This window comes from Camelina sativa, chromosome 19 (assembly GCF_000633955.1).
Source record: "Camelina sativa cultivar DH55 chromosome 19, Cs, whole genome shotgun sequence".
NCBI lineage: Eukaryota > Viridiplantae > Streptophyta > Magnoliopsida > Brassicales > Brassicaceae > Camelina > Camelina sativa.
This window is the reverse complement of record NC_025703.1, coordinates 9,926,801-9,945,066: the sequence shown is the minus strand read 5'-3', so window position 1 is coordinate 9,945,066 and position 18,266 is coordinate 9,926,801. Positions and strand designations below refer to the sequence as shown.

The window sequence follows — 18,266 nt, the reverse complement described above, 5'->3', positions numbered from 1 at the left end:
CTATTTTGTTTTAAATATATTAGATTTGCTATTTTTAAAGATTTTAAAAGTCAATTTTACATTTATGTTTGGATTTTCTTGGTTTCCTTTTTCTTGCTTTTTGTGTTACGGTTTAGTATTTGTTGTTAAAAATGTATATAGTTTTTTAAGTGGCCAAATATATGTCAAATCTACAAAGCCATTAAGCAAATGACAAATCCAAATTGACAAAATAGCAATTTCAACAATAATCCCTTTTTTTTTTTGGGTTACAAAACTCCAAAAATAAGCTTTTTTTATTCTAATCTCTCCGATTTTAATGTCCATTAATCTCCTCCATCTAAAAAAATCAAATAAATAAAAAGACTTAAACGATATTTAATTAGTTAGTATCTTTGTTAGTACGTATAACATATAAGTAATGAGCTGCATTGTCTTTGTGTATAAGCTAGATACGTACCGCTCTAAGAGCTTCCGCTGACTTCAAAAATGAAACAATGCCTGATCCTTTACTTACTCCACGAGAGTCTCTCACGACCTGTCCACGTTCATAAATGTAAAATCTTGAATCCTACACTAAAATTGGAGAGAAACGAACTTAATATGTTGTTTTCTATGTATAAAGTTTCTCAAACCTTGCATGATGTTATAGTTCCATAGGAAGAAAAGAAGTCTTTGAGGATTTCATCTGTTACTCTTTTATCCAACTTCGTAACACACAAGTTACTCGAACCCTGTGACTTGTTGACAGCATGTTTTAAACCTCCCTTCACTTCAGATTCCCTTTGATACTTCTTCTTAGATTTAGTAACAAACCACTCCTTGTCATCAAACTTCTTTCCGTTTAGAGCCTCAACAGCTTTCTCAGCATCCTCAGGATTCTTAAAATTAACAAAGCCAAAACCTTTAGATTTTCCTTGAGGAACCTCACCATCCCTAATGATCACGCAACTCGTCGTAGGTCCAAACTCTTGAAAAATTGTGTTCAGCTCTTTATCGGTCAAGGACTTGGAGAGGTTCTTGACATAAATATCAGTAAACATTTCCTTTTTGGTTGGAGAATCTCTTTGAAGAAACGGTCCAACGTATACTTCTGTATCGTTGAGAAGCATTCCATTCATATGTTCAATGGCCTTATGAGCTGATACTTCCGTGTTGTACTGTACAAAGCCAAAGCCTCTTGACTCACCAGAGGCGTCAGTCGCTAATTTGAATCTAAGAATGGATCCAAAGCACGAAAATGTATCATAGAGTCCTTCTTGATCGCTGGATTTGTCAAGATTCTGAGACAAGTTACGGATCTTAAGAAATATCAAACTGAAGACCAAAAGACAAAAGAAAGCCATACAGCCCTTAGTCTTGCTACAATACTAGCTAGAAAGAAGAAGTGATGTGTATACCTTTATGAATATATTACCAACTCCCCGCTTTAGAAGACTTGGATTATGGACATAGTACATAACTCTAATGCTTCTTCCTTTAAGAGCAGTAAAGTTCAGCATTTCCATTGCTATTTTAGCTTCTCACCGATCAACCAAAAAAAAGAACAAATGAGAAGTAAAAACATAGAAATGGTAAGACCAGTTTTGAAATCCAAAACCTGCATTGTGCATTCGTTTAGAAAAATGTCAACGTTGTGGTAACAAAATCATCTCAATTGTCAACTCAACTCGAGAAATGACTACTCTGACTACAACCCTAATCGGATTTAAATAGTATCATCAAGATGAGGGAAACTTGGTGAAAAAGATACCTTCTCGAGGATAGTCAAAGGTAACGTAGCCATAGCCAAGAGATCTCCCGGTGGTCAAATCTCTGCAAACACGAACAGAGCTCAGATGACTCGCATGGCTAAACGCATCAAACAACTCAGAATCTGTCACGCTCGGTTCCAGATCGCCAACGTACAGCGAAGTCTTCCCTTCTTCACCCATTTCGTAAATACTCTGTTCCTCCCGAAACCAAGTGGAACAATCCATTGTCTCCTCTCTTTAGTTTAGTCCAACAAGTCCAATTATATAGTATATACTTTTTGTTGCTCTTAAAGGAAAACGCATTAGAGTTATATGTATAAACTAAAGCCAATCACACACTAAAGAAATTTTGTTATCCTTTTTGTTAAGTTACTAAGAATTTTAGCGGCCAAAATCGTTGACGGGAGAAAAAAAATGATATACACCAACGAAGCTTAGCTACACATGTATCCAACCACCCTTTGGCATTATATAATAGGTATGAAGAATTTTATATTAATGTTTTCTCATTCTAACAAATAATTCATATTTGGATTTAACTATTTGTATTGTAACCTAAACCAGCCCACATAAAAGACATGTGCATTGACTTCTCATCATTTTCACACTCTTTCTCTATATAACTCTCCCTAAGCCAATCCTCAAGGTTTGCATCAATTTGTCATCAAATGGCCCCAAATTATAATATTCTTTCCATTTTCTTGATTCTGTCTCTTCATTTTCTTTCAATTCTAGCCACCGGAAACAACCACATCACCGACAGAAAATCTCTAGAAATCATCATTGGCGGTGGCAGTGACGATTCTCCGGCGCCATCTCCGGAGCAAGAAGACTTTTCTCCGCCGTCTCCTCCTTCTGAAACACCATCAGCGCCGCCACCACGGCCACTTCCTCCTCCATCACCACCGCCGCTAATATTCTCGAGCCCACTAATAAAGAAAGTGTTTCCAGTCATCAAGAATTTCCAGAAGCTAATCGAAGACGATCCAAAGAAGATACTCAAAACATGGGTAGGCACCGACATTTGCGCTCAGGACACTTACATAGGACTCGAGTGCGCCAAGTTCCCGGGAACAAACGACGACGCACTTGGGAGTATTCAGTTCAACAACTTTAACTTCCGTGGCAAGAAACTCCGGCTAGATAACTTCCTCGACAAGTTAGAAGAAGTCACCATATTTCACGCAAATAGTAACAATTTCTTGGGCTCTGTTCCAAAAGTGAGCAACTTGAAGTACCTTTTCGAGCTTGATCTCAGCAACAATAAGCTCTCTGGAGAGTTCCCGAGCTCTGTGTTAAAAGCAACGAACCTCACGTTTCTTGATCTCAGGTTCAATTCTTTCTCCGGTTCTGTGCCTCCTCAGGTGTTTAATCTCGATCTTGACGTGTTGTTCATCAACGACAACAATCTTGCTCAGAGACTCCCTGAGAATCTCGGATCCATCACCGCTCTTTACCTCACATTCGCTAACAACAGGTTTCGTTACCAAACTTGAATCCAAAATTCCCCATTATAGTTATTTACTCTGTTTTCATATCAAGAACTAAATAAAGTAGGTTTAGCATGACGTCAAGAGAAATTTCTGAACTGGGTCTTGTACTTTTGAGGTTCTAAAGGTGCTTTTTTTTGGGGGTATTTTCATGTGATGATGCAGATTCAGGGGTCCTATTCCGGCAAGCATTGGTGACATCAAGTCCCTACAAGAAGTGCTTTTCTTGAATAACAAGTTAACCGGTTGCTTACCGTACCAAATTGGGAACCTTAACCGAGCTACAGTTTTTGATGTCGAGTCTAACGAGCTAACCGGTCCGATTCCTTACTCTTTTGGTTGCCTAAACAAGATGGAACAGCTCAATTTGGCTAGAAACAAGTTCTACGGTACCATACCGGAGATCCTCTGCGAGCTCTCAAGCCTCAAAAACCTTTCTCTCTCGTCTAATTACTTTACGCAAGTTGGTCCAAAATGTCGAACCCTCATCAAGAGAAAGATTCTAGACGTGGGTATGAATTGTATCCGAGGTCTTGCGAATCAAAGAACATGGTGGGAATGCGCCAGGTTTTTCATGCGGAGAAAGAATTGTCCTAACTCCAAGTCTTTCTTTTATATCCCTTGTGGCAAAGATCCGCACCGAATTAAACCGGATCAAGAAGGATTATTAGACGGTCAGGCCTCGCCGCCGGTATCTTACGGTGCTCTTAACCCGGACCGGATTCGGAATCTCTAGCCAAAAGCAAGTTGTTTTTCTTAATAATGGTATTCATCGTTGATATTTGTAAGTGTGACACTTATTTAAATAAATGCAATAATTTTTTTGTATGTATTTAGGTGACTACAAGTAAAAATAGATAGAATTTTGTCATTACTATAATGTAACCATTAGAGTCAAAAATATGAGAGAAGTGAAATAAAGGTTACAACAAACACAGAAAGCCCAAGTTGGGTCGGTTTGGTAGATGGATGACCATAGCCTCTAGTCGCTTCAGCCGTTAGCTTCGCGATCATCATTAGGTTAGATTCCGGTTTCTTCTCTTCTTGCTTCTCACACGTCCCATACGGCATGTTCTCCTGTACAGACACGTGTAGTTTCATCTTTCATAACATCTAATTAAATAGCATAATTTACATAGTGACTACATATATAGTACATAGAATACTTACTTTACAAGCGGCTATATCTTCACAGCCGCACAGTGAGTGACCATTTGCAACATCCACTGCTTTTGGAGCTCCTCCACCATCGCTTCTCTATACCACACACATGCATTAACATTACTTAAATGTTACATTAACCGGATCCAAATCTCACCAAAAGTACTGGACCACATCTTTCGACGTACCTTGTAGAAATCGACTGCAATGAAGTTAGGCCAGCGTTGTCCTGCGGCTTCTTGACAACTTTTTATGGTCTCAAGAAGAGGAGCAGAGTTCTGCTTACAAGATCCGATCACATCTGCAGTATCCGGAAAATAATTGACTAGAATAAGTGATCTCGATCTATCTCCCATTGCAACTGACTCCGGTCTATTGGTACACCCTCCAGCCTTCATCCCTCCATCTCCATCTACAAAATCATAACATTGTATCAATTAATGTCATATATGTTATAAGCAAATTATGATGTATTAATCTATTTGGTGACCCACATCGATTCTCTATCATGTATCTCCATGTAAATGCAATTCCCTCAGAGGCTTCTTTATTAGGGTTGGACGTGAAAACAAGCAATCTTTGGTTCTGACTGATCATATCATCAAGAGTAGGCCAATCTTCTCCGTTTTTAGGCATTCTTGTTACCGGAAACATGAAATTTCGTAATCCAGATGCATCAAATACTTTGGTTAAACCTTGAGGAGATTTCACGTAGTCCTCGAGGATAAGCGTCACAACAACATCCTTATTCTTGTCTAGATACACTTGAAACTCCTTTAAAATGTTAACCGCGGGTTGCTACATATATCCAAAAAATAATTAGAAACATTTTTTTGGACTTTGGACCGATCGATTTTATAAGAATCTATATGGAACTTACAAATGCGGTGTAATTGAAGCAATTTCCACCGTAGGAATGGCAAAGCCATACATCATTTTGGAAGTCGTACATGTCAAGCATAAACCCTCTAACACCATTCTGTAATAATAACCCAAAAAAGGTAAAGATAAGAATCATATTAAAGAATGAAACTTTAAAAAAGGGCTTTATCAAAAGTATAAAACTTCTGAAAAGGGGTTTATTAAAAGAAAAAAAAACACTTTTAGAATGGGTTTACTATGATGAAAAATAATATTTACAATGAGCTGGCTAGTGATTGAATCTTGTTGGTTGGAAGGAGCAAGAATCATAGAGCCAGTGCCTGATTTTGCACCTATTCGAGCAAATGAATTGTGGGTTGTTAACCACGAGTACTTGTTGTACGGCAATCCTTTTACCTTTTTGACACATTAAAAAAATGATCAATCGATTCAACAAAAATATTAAGAATATAAATGATTAACGATGAGCAAAAAGAAAGGAACCTTGGAAGTGGGGTTAATGGGTTGCATTCGGGTGCATCTAGGTCGGAAACTATCGCTGGCGAGACACGATTCACAGTGCAATCCCCGATCACAGTTCTTGTTCACGATGCATGTTTCTCCTTCCTACCAATCAACACAAAGATCAACATTTATTTTTGTAATTTTTCCTGAAACCCACAATTCATTAGGGTTTATAGGTTACCTTGAGGGAATATGAAGGGCTAAGGAGAAGAAAACATGGAATGAGAAGAGCTGTTAGAAAGAAGGTTAATTTCCGAGACATTTTCTTCTTTCTTGCAACAAAATCCCATATAAGAAAAAAAACAAGTTTTTAAAAGAATAAAACCTAAAGATTTTTGGCTTTGGGAAGAATCAACAACTTCGTAAAACTCCAAATGACTTGGAATGAGTGTTGCATTATTTGGCTTTTGACCAACCAACAGAAAATAAAAACTTGAGTCTAAATTTGTCATCGAAAGAAAAGAAAAAAAACAAGGGGAATTGCGAGCATCGCGGAAACAATGATTAGCTTACAGAAGTGAATTCTTTGTTTCTTGCTTTTTCTTAACATACTTCTTACAATAAATTATTTAAAGAATATAGTTAACCAAAAAATTTAAGAACTTCGATGAAAATTAGGGGTGTCAATCGGGCTGCCCCGGCCCGAAACCCGTAAAACCTGCGTATGTTTGAGTCTGGCTCGGCCCGGTCCGAAATATTTCCGAGCCTATATTTCAAAGTCCGAACCCAACCCTAATAGGGCTATAAGAATTTTCGGGCTTTTTCGGGCTTATCTTACCGATCAAAAATTCAAACTTACAAGCCTTAAAAAGTAGTGTTTGAAGGTGCAATATAAAGCAAATCAATCAAAAATTTATTAACTCATCTATATTCACTACGACCAACTTAATTTAATAGAAAAAGTTTAAAACTAAATAAAATTTTGATACTTTAACCAAATAAACCAATATATAATTCATATAAAATATTATAGATAAAAATTTTAAAAGTATTAAGTATGATTATTAAGTAAATATAAAAATTAGGATTAGATTTTAAAACTTTATTTACAATAAATTATTAATCAAATATTACAATCAAACAAAAATTTAACAAAAAGGTACAAATATATTTGTTAAAGGGCTTTTCGGGCTGGTCCAAGCCCGGTCGGGCTAAGCTCGAAAAACCCTATAGCCCAAACGAGCTGAGCCCGAAAGACCCGATTTTTGCTGGACATATATATTTAAGCCCGAGCCCGGTGTTTTTCAGGGACGGGCCGGGCCAGCTCGCGGGCTTTACCCCTAATTGACATGCCTACTGAAAATGTTAATGTAATCGGGGATTTAAATCGTAAAATGATTCTAACGGAATTAATATCTAAAATGAATTGAAGACCATTGATTTCACTTACCCTAAAAATCCTAAATTCAAAATCAAAGTAGAAACAAATTAAATCATTTAATGAGGTATATCGGATCATAATTAATCATTTCATATCCCAACAAATTATTAATGAAAAATATTATCAATGCTTTCAAAACATACTATAAAGCTAAGAACACGAAATATTACCTATCATCAAAGTTTGAACTTGCTAACCAAGAAATCTATTAACTGCTAACATTAATCACATTTCTCTACATATCACTATAAATAAATCAAAGTTCTTTCATCTCATCTCACATCTTACCAAAGAAAAATCGCTTTGTTTTAACATTTCATCTCAATTTTTTTTTAAAAAATCTTCTTATAATCATCATAGTTATCATTTTTTTTAATTTACAGTTAAAACCTCTCATATTTTCAAGATATCAATATATGAATTAAATTTATATAATTTGTAACTCATTTATTTGCCTTCTATTTTTTTTATAATTTATATGATTTATACAATTTGGAAGAAAAAACAAATTGTTTTTTTTTTAATTCTTTTTGCTTTCTTTTTTTGGCAATTTTATTTCTTTTCATTTTGTTTTAAAGGTATCTTCGATTGAAACTTATATTTCTTTTCGTTTTATTTTAAAGGTATCTGTATACATTATTATAAAATTAAAAACTTAAACCGCTTTTCTATAAACCAAAACCGACATATAATTTCATTCTAATTGTAAAATATACTCTTTTGTAAACCCAAATCGACATATAATTTCGTTTTAATTGTAAAATCTAAACCCTAACCACCTGATTTGTAAACCCAAACCGAAATATAATCTCGTTTTAATTGTAAAATCTAAACCCTAACCACTTCATTTGTAAACCCAAACCGACAGATAATCTTGATTTAATTGTAAAATCTAAACCCTTACCACTTTATTTGTAAACCTAAACCAACATATAATTTTGTTTTAATTGTAAACCCTAAACTTTAATCACCTTATTTGTAAACCCAAACCGACACATAATTTTTTTTCTAATTATAAATCTGAACCAAGTTAATATTTAACTTTACTTAATTAAAAGCATACATAATTTGTTTCCTTAATTTTTTTTTCTTATAAATTTAATTTTGATTTATTTTTTAAATGAAATAATGTATAGAAGATTATGATTGGTTAAAACTTAAAAAAGGAGGAGGTGAACGGAAAGATTCACCCCTAGGGGGGTGAACCTAAGTATTTATCTTTCTGAAATTTCAAATATGAGAAATATTCAAACTTTTTTAAGAATTCTAAGTATTATAACTATTTAAACTTTATAAGAAGCGTCAATCTTATAAAATGTTAATGTTACAATCTTAATAAATATCATACTAACTCAATCTAATATTTATAATACAAAATAATAAATATTAAAAATTAAGAATATAGTGCGAGTTAAAATATCTCGGAACGAGGTTATATGGCGGGATGGGTTTGATCGATATTTTTTATTTATATAATTTTTAAAATATCATTAGTTCGGTGTTACACGGCTAAAACTTCATTTTATTATTTTGTTAACACTATTAATATTAGAGAAATAGATGTATCTAATTAAGTTGATTAAATGACGTATCTAATTAAGTTGATTAAATTAATATTATGTAAAAAATAATATTAGGACCCGCAGTATTATATGGTTTAAACCATAAAATTAACAATTATTATTATACAATTATAACATATTTAACAAACAAAAACAACTTATAATTTAAATGTTTTAATTACAAATAACTTGTCCCGCGGTGTACCGCGGGTACTAATCTAGTTATCTAGTAATAAAACAACAAATTATACAAATAGCATGCTCGCCACAAAACATCTCTAAAGTGTTTGTAATCTTATACTCTCTACGTTTCAAAATATAGGATGTTTTAGCTAAAACATACATATTAAGAAATAACTACTTTTAAAAAGTTTAACTAATTAGAAACAAAACTGCATAATATATAATATTAAATTAATCTAAAAATTGCCTAGAAAATTGAAAACATCCTATAATTATATTACGAAACAAAAATACTTTTCTTAATATATTATGAAACCTTTGGGAGTATTAAAGTTGCGATTGTGCTGGTCCAAATCAATCATAGAACTACACCTCACATGAGAGGAAATCATATACTAATAAAGTTTAACGTTTTTGAATAAGTTCTAGTATCATAATTTAGTTTGACCGCATGTTAACATTTTAGGGGTGTTTTATGATAAAAGGTAAAAACATGAAGAGAATGACCAATTCATCTGAAGAGATAAGATTAGGACACTTAAATAGAAGAGGTAACAAAAATTTAAAAGCCGACCATTGCAATTATTATGTTAGGGATGCTATAAATGAAAAGTTTTACTACTTGAAACGTAAAATTACTAATTTTGATATTTGTACTTAAAACAACATTTACGAACTAGCGGGGTAAAAACGTAAGAGAATGACAAATTGAAGGACTATATGTTTTTACAGGGGGTTTAATGGAGAAATAGGGAAAGCTGGACTCTTTTCTTCACTCTCCATCTCATTCTATCTGACCTTTACCTTCCACTGTCGTTCTCTCAGGCGACTTTCCATTGACCTTTCTTTAACGTCTCTCTCTCTCCATCCTCTGTTCTTATAAATTTTGAGAAAATTAAAAGTTATTAAGAAACTGTTAAATTTTATGTGTCCAATGGTAGATCCTAAATTTTTTAAGTTTTTAAAACAGAAGCTGAACTTCAAAACCAAACCTGCAATTTCAGAACTTATAGAGACATAGAAATTTAAATCCAAATCATGCAGTTTTGAAAAACCAAAACCTTTAAAGTTTTCAAAACAGAACCTGCAGTTTTTAAAACCAAAACCTGCAGGAACACTTATTCATGGGGACAATCATGTTTCTGATAACTTCATATTGACTAAACTCAAACTCAGTCACTATCAACTCATTATGAGTGTAATCCTAAAACAGTTGCAAATAAACAAGATCACGTATAACAAATAACAAACTAACCACTTGGTCTTGAGACACTCTTGTCCAATAATGTTACTATCACAAAGAAGCAACAAGGGTAGATGTCTCATGAATAATCAGTCCACAATGATCAGTGTCAGCTCCCTTTGTCTTGAAACACAGCTTACAATAACACAGCCTGCAGAACTGGATTTAAAAGGAGCTGGAACACATTTCTGAGCAGCAAACACAACCTATATTTTTGGTTTATTCTTCTGATTTCTGTCTTGAACTCTGTTGCTTAAATTTGAAACTCTTGCGAAATTGATGCAAAGTTATGTGCTTTATTGTGTAAACAGGTTGTCCATTGGACTTGACTTCATTGCAGAGCAAGACAACAGGGGGATACACATTGATGAAATTGCTCAGCAATTGAAGATACCAAAGAACAAGCTAGAGTATGCTCTTTTCTCCTTTCTCCTTATAACCTCCTTATATCTCTCTTTACTGTCAAAAGTTGATGTGGATTGTTTAGTTCAATTCTGGTATTGTTGGATTGTTTCCTTCAAAATTTGGTAAACCGACATCAAAAAGTTCAAAGTTGCTTCTTTTTTTATCTGAAACAAAATGTGTTTTTAAATCAATGGTGTTTGTGTGATGAGACATATGTTGCATGCAGACTGAATCAAACTTGTAGATGAAATTATTAATTTGAACTTCAAGTCTTAAAAAAATCTTAATTTCACTAAATCAAACTGCATTACATGTTGCAAACAAAAACATTATCAATATCATTACATAAAAAAGAAATACAAATTAGCAAATCATTAAGACCACAAGATAATAAACTTTTTTTTTGAAACCCTAACTAGACTCCGTTTCACTCTCTGGTTCGTCAAATAGTTCGCGACAGAGAGGGCATGTGCCATTAGATCGATCTACCCACTTATTGAGACATTCTTCATGATAACAATGCGAGCAGTTAGGCACGTGACAGTAATCCTCGGTTCTAGACAGATCCAGATCTTCCAAACAGATGGCACAAGTCGTCAAATCTGTTGCCGACAGAGACAGAGCAGAGTTGCGACGCACAACGTTGTACACCTTCTGTGTCAGTCTGACAGTCCCTTTCATGGATAAAGGTTGTTGTGGCAAGTTAGAACTTTTGCTTCTTTGTCGTAGGGCTTGGACAACAATCTCATCAGCTATGTATTCGGACAAGAGATTATCGTGGAGTTGGCTATGGAGAGTTCGATAGACGTCCTTTGGCTCGAAGGTTCGGAGTTTCAGAATGAATTGTGAGTCTGGACCTGGTGGAGACTCCCGGTAAGATCCGACGCTCTTGATGCTACGATGATCGTCGTTCTTCTCTATGATAAACTCCTCGAAGTAGCCTATCTCTACAGTGATTATCACCGTGCTTAATAACCCTAACGACGGATCTTGAGACGTAGCGGCTAGATTAACATCGAGTCTTATTGAATCAGTATCCATTGTTGTCGGAGTGAAATCAGAAAAAACAAAACTCAGAGAGAAAAACAAAACTCAGAGACAGATTGAAAAGATTGTGTTATATTTATAGAAGCAAAACTCTGTTTATATATTAGGGTTCGGACTCCTAAACGCGTTAATGTAATTTCCTTTTCTCGAATTTCCTTTTCTTTCTTAAAATATTTTTGATTAACGTTCATTTATTTAATGTTGTCTTTCCACTTATTAGAAGAGTAAACAAAAACTTATAAGCCGACCATTGCAATTTATTATATTAGCCTTAGGGAATAGGGATGGGGCTTAAGTTTACACATGAAAAGTTTGACTATCTGAAACGTAAAATTACTAATTTTGAAATTGTATTGGGTGCTTAAAACAACATTTAACGAATTAGTGGGTAAAAACCTAAGAGAATGACAAATTAAAGGACTATATTCTTTAACCGGGGGTTTAATGGAGAAATAGGGAACTCTGGACGACTCTGTTCTCTCTCCATCTCATTGTCACTAACCCATTGACCTTTCTTAACGTCTCTTACTCTCTCTCTCTCTCTCTTCCTCCTCTGTTCTTAGGCCATGGTGGTGGTTTATAAGCAAGCTCTCTTGCAACTCGCATTCTTTGCATTATTTCTTGGATTCCAGTACTTGCCTTTACTCACCCAAGCAGGTTTTGTCTCTCTTTCTCTCTCTCTCCACATTCTTTAATTGTACTAAATCTTTCTTTTGAAAAAATCTTCTTCCTTAGGTTTGATTCGTTTAAATTAGCATTAAATGGTTCGAGACTACAAACTCTGATGTAAATCTTGAAACTTTGATAGTTTTGTGCTTTGGGGTTTTGCGAATTTCAATGAGCATTCGTCTTTATAAGTGTTTTTGTATTGAACTCTGTTGCTTAAATTTGAAACTCTTGCGAAATTGATGCAAAGTTATGTAATTTATTGTGTAAACAGGTTGTCCATTAGACTTGACTGCATCTAACTTCACTCTCGTGGCTTCTATGTGCTCCAACAATACCGACAGAGCCAAATGCTGCCGCTACATGAACGCTTTTGTTGCAGTATCTGTCTCCCGCTATGCAAACTACACAACAGATCTCGGAGTTCCATCAGATTTGACTGAAGTCTGCGTTACTACCATCTCTAGAACCATGGAGCTTTATGGAATCCCAACAAATGCAACTATCTTCTGTGGTTTAGGGACCAAGATTCTTGTTAACTACGATTGCGAGGGTCTGACCACTGTAACGCAGATGCTTCAGTCCATTACGTTTGGAGATGTTTCTAGAAACTGCAAACTCCCGCTTCCACCGGGGAAACTATGTAGGAATTGCTTGGATTCTGGTGTCACCTACCTTCGTAGTCTTGTTGGTCCAGATAATAGTATCAAACTGAGTACTTGTCGAGATGCTACTTATGCTGTATTAGCTAGCCGGGTTGACAATTCATCGGCTCTTGAACTTGCTAGCTGCTTCTTTAATGTGCCTGAGCTTACCCCCTCTCCAGGTATACACAGTTTTGTGAGTCAAGTTTGCATTTATGGATTGTAGAACCTTATCATTGTTTCTATATTAGGAAAGATCCTTGACAGCGCCTTTCTGATTTTCTTGATTTCTATTCAGACTCATCTCCATCGTCACTGAGCCCAGACGCTTCTCCAAGTCCGGTGTTTGCTGATAGTCCAAGCAGTGACAATTTTGTTTTGTCTTCAACTAAAAGTCACCATTCATATCACTTGACAGTGGTTCCGGCTATTGGGATCGCTGTTACAGGTTTTGCCCTTGTGATGCTCGTAGTTCTAATAGTTCTTATCCGAAGAAAGAAACGAGAACTTGATGACTCCAATGGCATGGAATGTAATCTAAAGACATCTCCTTCTCCCCGCCCAAGGTCGATCATTCATGAAGGTGCAAAGTTCTTCTGGTGGTACACTTGCAAGATATGCTAGACCATGTGAAATAAACCTGTGGTTAACTTTTGCAGGTAATTCGTCTGCTTTTCGAAAATTCAGCTACAGGGAGATAAGGAAAGCAACTGAAGATTTCAACATGGTGATTGGCCGTGGGAGATTCGGGACTGTTCACAAAGCTGAGTTCAGTAATGGCTTGGTTGCAGCTGTTAAAAAGATGAACAAGAGCTCTGAGCAAGCAGAAGATGAATTTTGCAGAGAGATAGAGCTTCTCGCCAGGCTGCATCACCGCCATCTAGTTGCTTTGAAAGGGTTTTGTAATAAGAAGAACGAGAGGTGAATGCTTACATTTAGCTTCACTTCACTCCTCTTGTGTAGAAAATAAATTTGGATTGCCCTCTGCTCATCTAACCTGATAATTCCAGGTTCCTTGTCTACGAGTATATGGCAAATGGGAGCCTCAAGGATCATATACACTGTATGTATGCGCATAGTTTCCAAAGTTTCTTGCTATGTTTTTAGACTTGACTCGAGGAATCTTGAACTTCGTTCTTTGTCTCTGTGCAGCCACAGATAAACCTCCACTTAGTTGGGAAACTAGGATGAAAATCGCAATAGATGTGGCTAATGCTCTGGTAAATTTCCAAAGCCTTCATTTTCGTTTTTCACTTTATGGTTTTGTATTACTGTTCTTAGTTATTGGCTGGATATTTTTCCTTTTCCTCCAGGAATACCTTCATTTCTACTGTGACCCTCCTCTCTGTCACAGAGACATTAAGTCAAGCAACATATTACTTGATGAAAACTTTGTTGCTAAGGTGAGTCTGCATTCCACCGCATCAACTGATACATTGAATTTTCAATCCGTTCACCTGTTGAGAACAATTGGTTTGTTGGTTTTTGTGATGCAGCTTGCAGATTTTGGTCTGGCTCATGCTTCTAGAGATGGCTCCATTTGTTTTGAACCTGTTAATACTGATATTCGTGGAACTCCAGGTCAGTAATACAAAGGAAACAACTACTCTTGAAATATTTGAGCAAATTCTAAAACCATGAAATCTCAATTTCAGGCTATGTAGATCCAGAGTACGTTGTAACACAAGAACTGACAGAGAAGAGTGACGTGTATAGCTACGGAGTGGTGTTGCTAGAAATCATAACTGGGAAGGGAGCAGTCGATGAAGGTAGGAACCTGGTAGAACTGTCTCAGCCTTTACTGTTATCGGAATCAAGACGCATAGATTTGGTGGATCCAAGAATCAAAGACTGCATAGATGGAGAACAGCTTGAAACAGTAGTGGCAGTTGTAAGATGGTGCACAGAGAAAGAAGGTGTAGCTAGGCCATCAATCAAGCAAGTCCTGAGGCTGTTGTACGAAAGCTGTGATCCTTTGCATCTCGGTCTTGCAATGGCGGTTGAGGAGAACAAAGGACGGTCGCTGAGAGGTGACTCAGGGTTTCAAAGTGGAGACATCCGTGGCTTGGCTTCTTCCTCTAGTACCACTTCAAGGTCGCATTGTAGCCGGAGTTTTCTGCTCGAGACTGGCTCTCCTCACTCTCCACCAAATGGTCTTTCGTTTTGAGTGAAGAGAGAGACATCTGATCTCTCCTCATAATTCACATTAATTTTCTGGAAACTTGTCGTTTGGTGTGATCCAAACTGTTTTCTAATTGCAATTTTGAAAGATAAATATGTTTTCTGACCAGACTCAAGAGTGAATTTGTTGCTAATCGAAGTAATGGCTAAACCCAATTTAATGACATAGTCACATAAGAGAACCAAATACCAGATACAAAAGTCAAACAAACATATATGAACAACTGTCTTTTAGAAACCCCAACGATCAGAAAACATAAAAAACAAAAAACAGAGGATGATCTAAACCTAGACTAATAAAGGTCAGGGAACAAAATGTCATTTATTCATAATGAAAACTCTCTCCTACTCTGTAACCTAGATTTATCACTCCATATTTTCCCTTAATTTTCTGTACAGGTAGTAGCACTATCTCCTATTAAATAAGTCCCAAGCTACGCAGTCTGGTTTGATTCATTCTTGTTGCTTCATTCTGCCCTCACCATGGACCAGTTAATGTCCTTCTCAAGCTCTGCCTTTTGCTGCCCCACGGTAGCTTCGACGATTCCTTCAGCTGCTAATTTCACAAGGTGTACTAGTGAACAACACAATCAAAAGGGCTATATAAAACAAAGCGAGGGGACAAAAATGTTGTTAACTATCTGGAGTTTAAGTTTGGTCTTTTGCTAGTGATGTTGATCCTAATCAAGTATGGTTAAGGGTTTCAGAATGAACTTATGAAAAAATTAAAGTTCTTAACCAATTACCTCATTCTTCTGCATTTCCATCATTTCAGCCTGCAATAAAGGGAAATCCAAGTTTCAGACCCAAGTCCAAAATACACAGAGAGGTTGTAAATGTCGGAAACATAATGAAACCTGTTTTCTCTGCAATTCTTGATTCGTTTTCTTGAGCTTTTCAATTTCGGCTTCCAGTTCCAATGTATAAGCCTGCAATTAGTGGATAGCAAAAAAACATAGAAGATAAAGCATCTTTTTCATACTACCAAAATAGTCAAACCAAAAAAATAGGGGTTAGATAACAGTTTGGTTGGATCAATACTCACCTGCTTTCGAGCTCTTGATCTAGCAGCTGATTCCCGGTTCTTGATCATTCTCCTTTGCCTCCTCTCGATAACTTTCTCTAGACCCGTATTGCTTCTTCGTCCTCGATTAAGCACATATGGAACTGGTGATAAAGAATTATTTTCTGCGCTGCTTGTCCCTGGAGAAGTTGCTGCAACAGTGACCCCGTTTCCTCCATAACTAGCTAATCCATTATTATTGCTGACGGAACTATTTGCAGCCCCAGCAAAACCCTTGTTCACTATACTCACAGGCGCAGAAAATGCTACGTTTGCTTGTTTAGGAAAAATGGTTTGAGGCAGCCGCTGCTGTGGATGAGGATGATTCAGCTGCTGCAACTGCTGTTGTTGCTGCTGCTGCTGCAACTGCTGTTGTTGGACCTGGTGTTGCTGTTGTTGCTGCTGCTGAATTGGTCCACCAACTTTGAGCCCTAAACCAGGTGGCTGATTCAAGATTATAGAATCATTATTACCATTGAATGATATGCTGTTTTGATTTGGCTGACCAAATCCAAAACCTAAGCCGCCAGCAGCAGTGTTGTTAGCATAAAATCCGTCGTTATTGTTTCCATTGGCCTGAACCATCGGTTGAACACAGTTATCTTCTCTTACAACCCCAGCACGGAACAGAAACTCTTCAAGTGTCATTTCCCCTAAAGTCTGCTGCCTCCCAGGAGGCGCATTCGAGTCACCACCGCCTCCGCTGCTACTTCCCATATTACCATTACTGTCCTTGGTGACCAAAAATTTCAAGACCTCATCAACAGTCTTCTGACTGAGCGTTCTAGGCAATGTCAAAGAGCCTTGCCTCTCGAGATTCCCACCGGGAATACCAGCAGGTCCAGCACCAGGTTGCGCTACTGCTGTAGCAGCTGAAGAAGAAGAAGTCATGGCTATGGCCTGAGCTTCCTCAGCAGTCCATATGCTCTTTAGGAGATCATCCATGTTCATCGACCCGAAATCTTTCCCCGGTCCACCTAGTGTGCTCTGTAGCTCATCAAATGTGAGGGAGTAGAGGGAAGACTGCCTCGCCAAGGGCATGACATTACCCGTTGGCTTAATCTGGTTACTCCCTTCCCCTCCAGGAGTACCACCACCTCCTATGTTGTTGAAATTGATATGAGTTCCCATGATCCTTGAATTCACTTTCTTCTTCTTCTTCAGTGAAAACAAAGCAACCACGCCCTAAAACCCCTGCTTCTAAAAGTAAAGTAAAGCAATTAAAGTGAGTCACACAATACGAAGAATCCATGAAAGATCCAAGAAACTTAAAAAAAGAGTGAGCTGTGTGTCACATTCACATTCATTTAAGAAGACCAAAGTGATACTGGACAAACCACATTAATGAATGTGTACAAATGTAAAAGCACAGTAAAGTCGTATCAATAAAGGTTAGATCTTTGGGTAACGCTTATGAAAAAAAAACGCAACTTGAAGACTTCTTTTGCGAAAAAAAAAAAGAATTCAGACCCAGATAAAGTATTTACTCATAACCATACATGAGCATCACAGCCAAAAACTATCCAGATAATTTGAATAGATCACTTATCTTTATCACATATTGTCAAAACTCATAAAAGTAAACACGAAATGCCAAAAATATAAAACCCAAAATCAGGGAATTCAACAATGAATCCAAAGTATAAATCGCTAAAACCCAAAAAAGCATGATAAGGATCTACTATTCCAGATTCCATATGAGAAAAAGCAAACCGATCGAATCAAAACCATTCCTTTGAAAAAAAAAAAACCTAAATCAGATCGATACAAACAGACTCTCTCTTTTCACAGACACTACCAAAAGTTACTTCCTTTACTACTTAAACTACATGATCCATAAACACTGAGCAGATTTTGAAGCAGACAACACAAATTTGGATGAAGATGATCCGACAGAGACAGAGACAGATCCATAACAGATAATAAAAGAGAAAGGAGTTTAAATATGTCTTACCTCCAAAAAAAAAAACAATTTTTTTTTAATTTCTTGAAAATAAGATTCGCGACTGCGAAAACTCCAGAGAAACTGCTACGGGGAGAAACGACAAGTGTGTTGCTGCCGCCTCGACACGAGCTGCCATTTTAAGGCTCCAAAGCTTTCTCTTTTTTTTTTTTTTTTTT

The 18,266-nt window shown here is 36.5% G+C and overlaps 5 protein-coding genes across 9 annotated transcripts; 2 read left to right on the top strand and 3 right to left on the bottom strand.

Moving 5' to 3' along the window:
• LOC104765798 (polyadenylate-binding protein 8-like) lies at nt 247-1,957 on the bottom strand. Its single transcript, XM_019241484.1, has 4 exons — nt 1,733-1,957; nt 1,380-1,498; nt 615-1,262; nt 247-517 (listed from the first exon to the last, which is right to left on the bottom strand). Exons 1-4 carry the CDS (start codon nt 1,911-1,913, stop codon nt 428-430), a joined length of 1,038 nt encoding a protein of 345 aa, XP_019097029.1. The 5' UTR covers nt 1,914-1,957; the 3' UTR covers nt 247-427.
• LOC104765797 (uncharacterized protein At4g06744-like) lies at nt 2,369-4,055 on the top strand. The gene is made up of 2 exons (XM_010489567.2): nt 2,369-3,210; nt 3,389-4,055. Exons 1-2 carry the CDS (start codon nt 2,402-2,404, stop codon nt 3,957-3,959), a joined length of 1,380 nt encoding a protein of 459 aa, XP_010487869.1. The 5' UTR covers nt 2,369-2,401; the 3' UTR covers nt 3,960-4,055.
• LOC104765796 (PI-PLC X domain-containing protein At5g67130-like) lies at nt 4,070-6,137 on the bottom strand. Its single transcript, XM_010489566.2, has 8 exons — nt 5,952-6,137; nt 5,750-5,872; nt 5,525-5,662; nt 5,265-5,363; nt 4,879-5,182; nt 4,573-4,796; nt 4,394-4,480; nt 4,070-4,300 (listed from the first exon to the last, which is right to left on the bottom strand). The coding sequence occupies exons 1-8, from the start codon at nt 6,030-6,032 to the stop codon at nt 4,118-4,120; spliced, it is 1,239 nt and encodes a 412-aa protein (XP_010487868.1). The 5' UTR covers nt 6,033-6,137; the 3' UTR covers nt 4,070-4,117.
• Nucleotides 12,087-15,346, top strand: LOC104765794 (probable receptor-like protein kinase At1g49730). Of its 2 annotated transcripts, none has more exons than XM_010489564.2 (9): nt 12,087-12,248; nt 12,532-13,083; nt 13,200-13,484; nt 13,561-13,822; nt 13,912-13,964; nt 14,054-14,121; nt 14,215-14,304; nt 14,398-14,482; nt 14,557-15,346. In XM_010489564.2, exons 1-9 carry the CDS (start codon nt 12,158-12,160, stop codon nt 15,066-15,068), a joined length of 1,998 nt encoding a protein of 665 aa, XP_010487866.1. In that variant the 5' UTR covers nt 12,087-12,157; the 3' UTR covers nt 15,069-15,346. The 2 variants fall into 2 exon arrangements, with proteins under 2 accessions (XP_010487866.1, XP_019097088.1); XM_019241543.1 differs by having other exon boundaries at nt 12,163-12,248; nt 12,602-13,083.
• On the bottom strand, nt 15,223-18,259 carry LOC109124833 (ABSCISIC ACID-INSENSITIVE 5-like protein 7). 4 transcript variants are annotated; one of them, XM_010489560.2, is made up of 5 exons: nt 18,100-18,259; nt 16,128-17,345; nt 15,940-16,011; nt 15,829-15,858; nt 15,223-15,638 (listed from the first exon to the last, which is right to left on the bottom strand). In XM_010489560.2, the coding sequence occupies exons 2-5, from the start codon at nt 17,274-17,276 to the stop codon at nt 15,561-15,563; spliced, it is 1,329 nt and encodes a 442-aa protein (XP_010487862.1). In that variant the 5' UTR covers nt 17,277-17,345; nt 18,100-18,259; the 3' UTR covers nt 15,223-15,560. The 4 variants fall into 4 exon arrangements, with proteins under 4 accessions (XP_010487862.1, XP_010487864.1, XP_010487863.1 ...); XM_010489562.2 differs by having other exon boundaries at nt 15,223-15,635; XM_010489561.2 differs by having other exon boundaries at nt 16,128-17,339.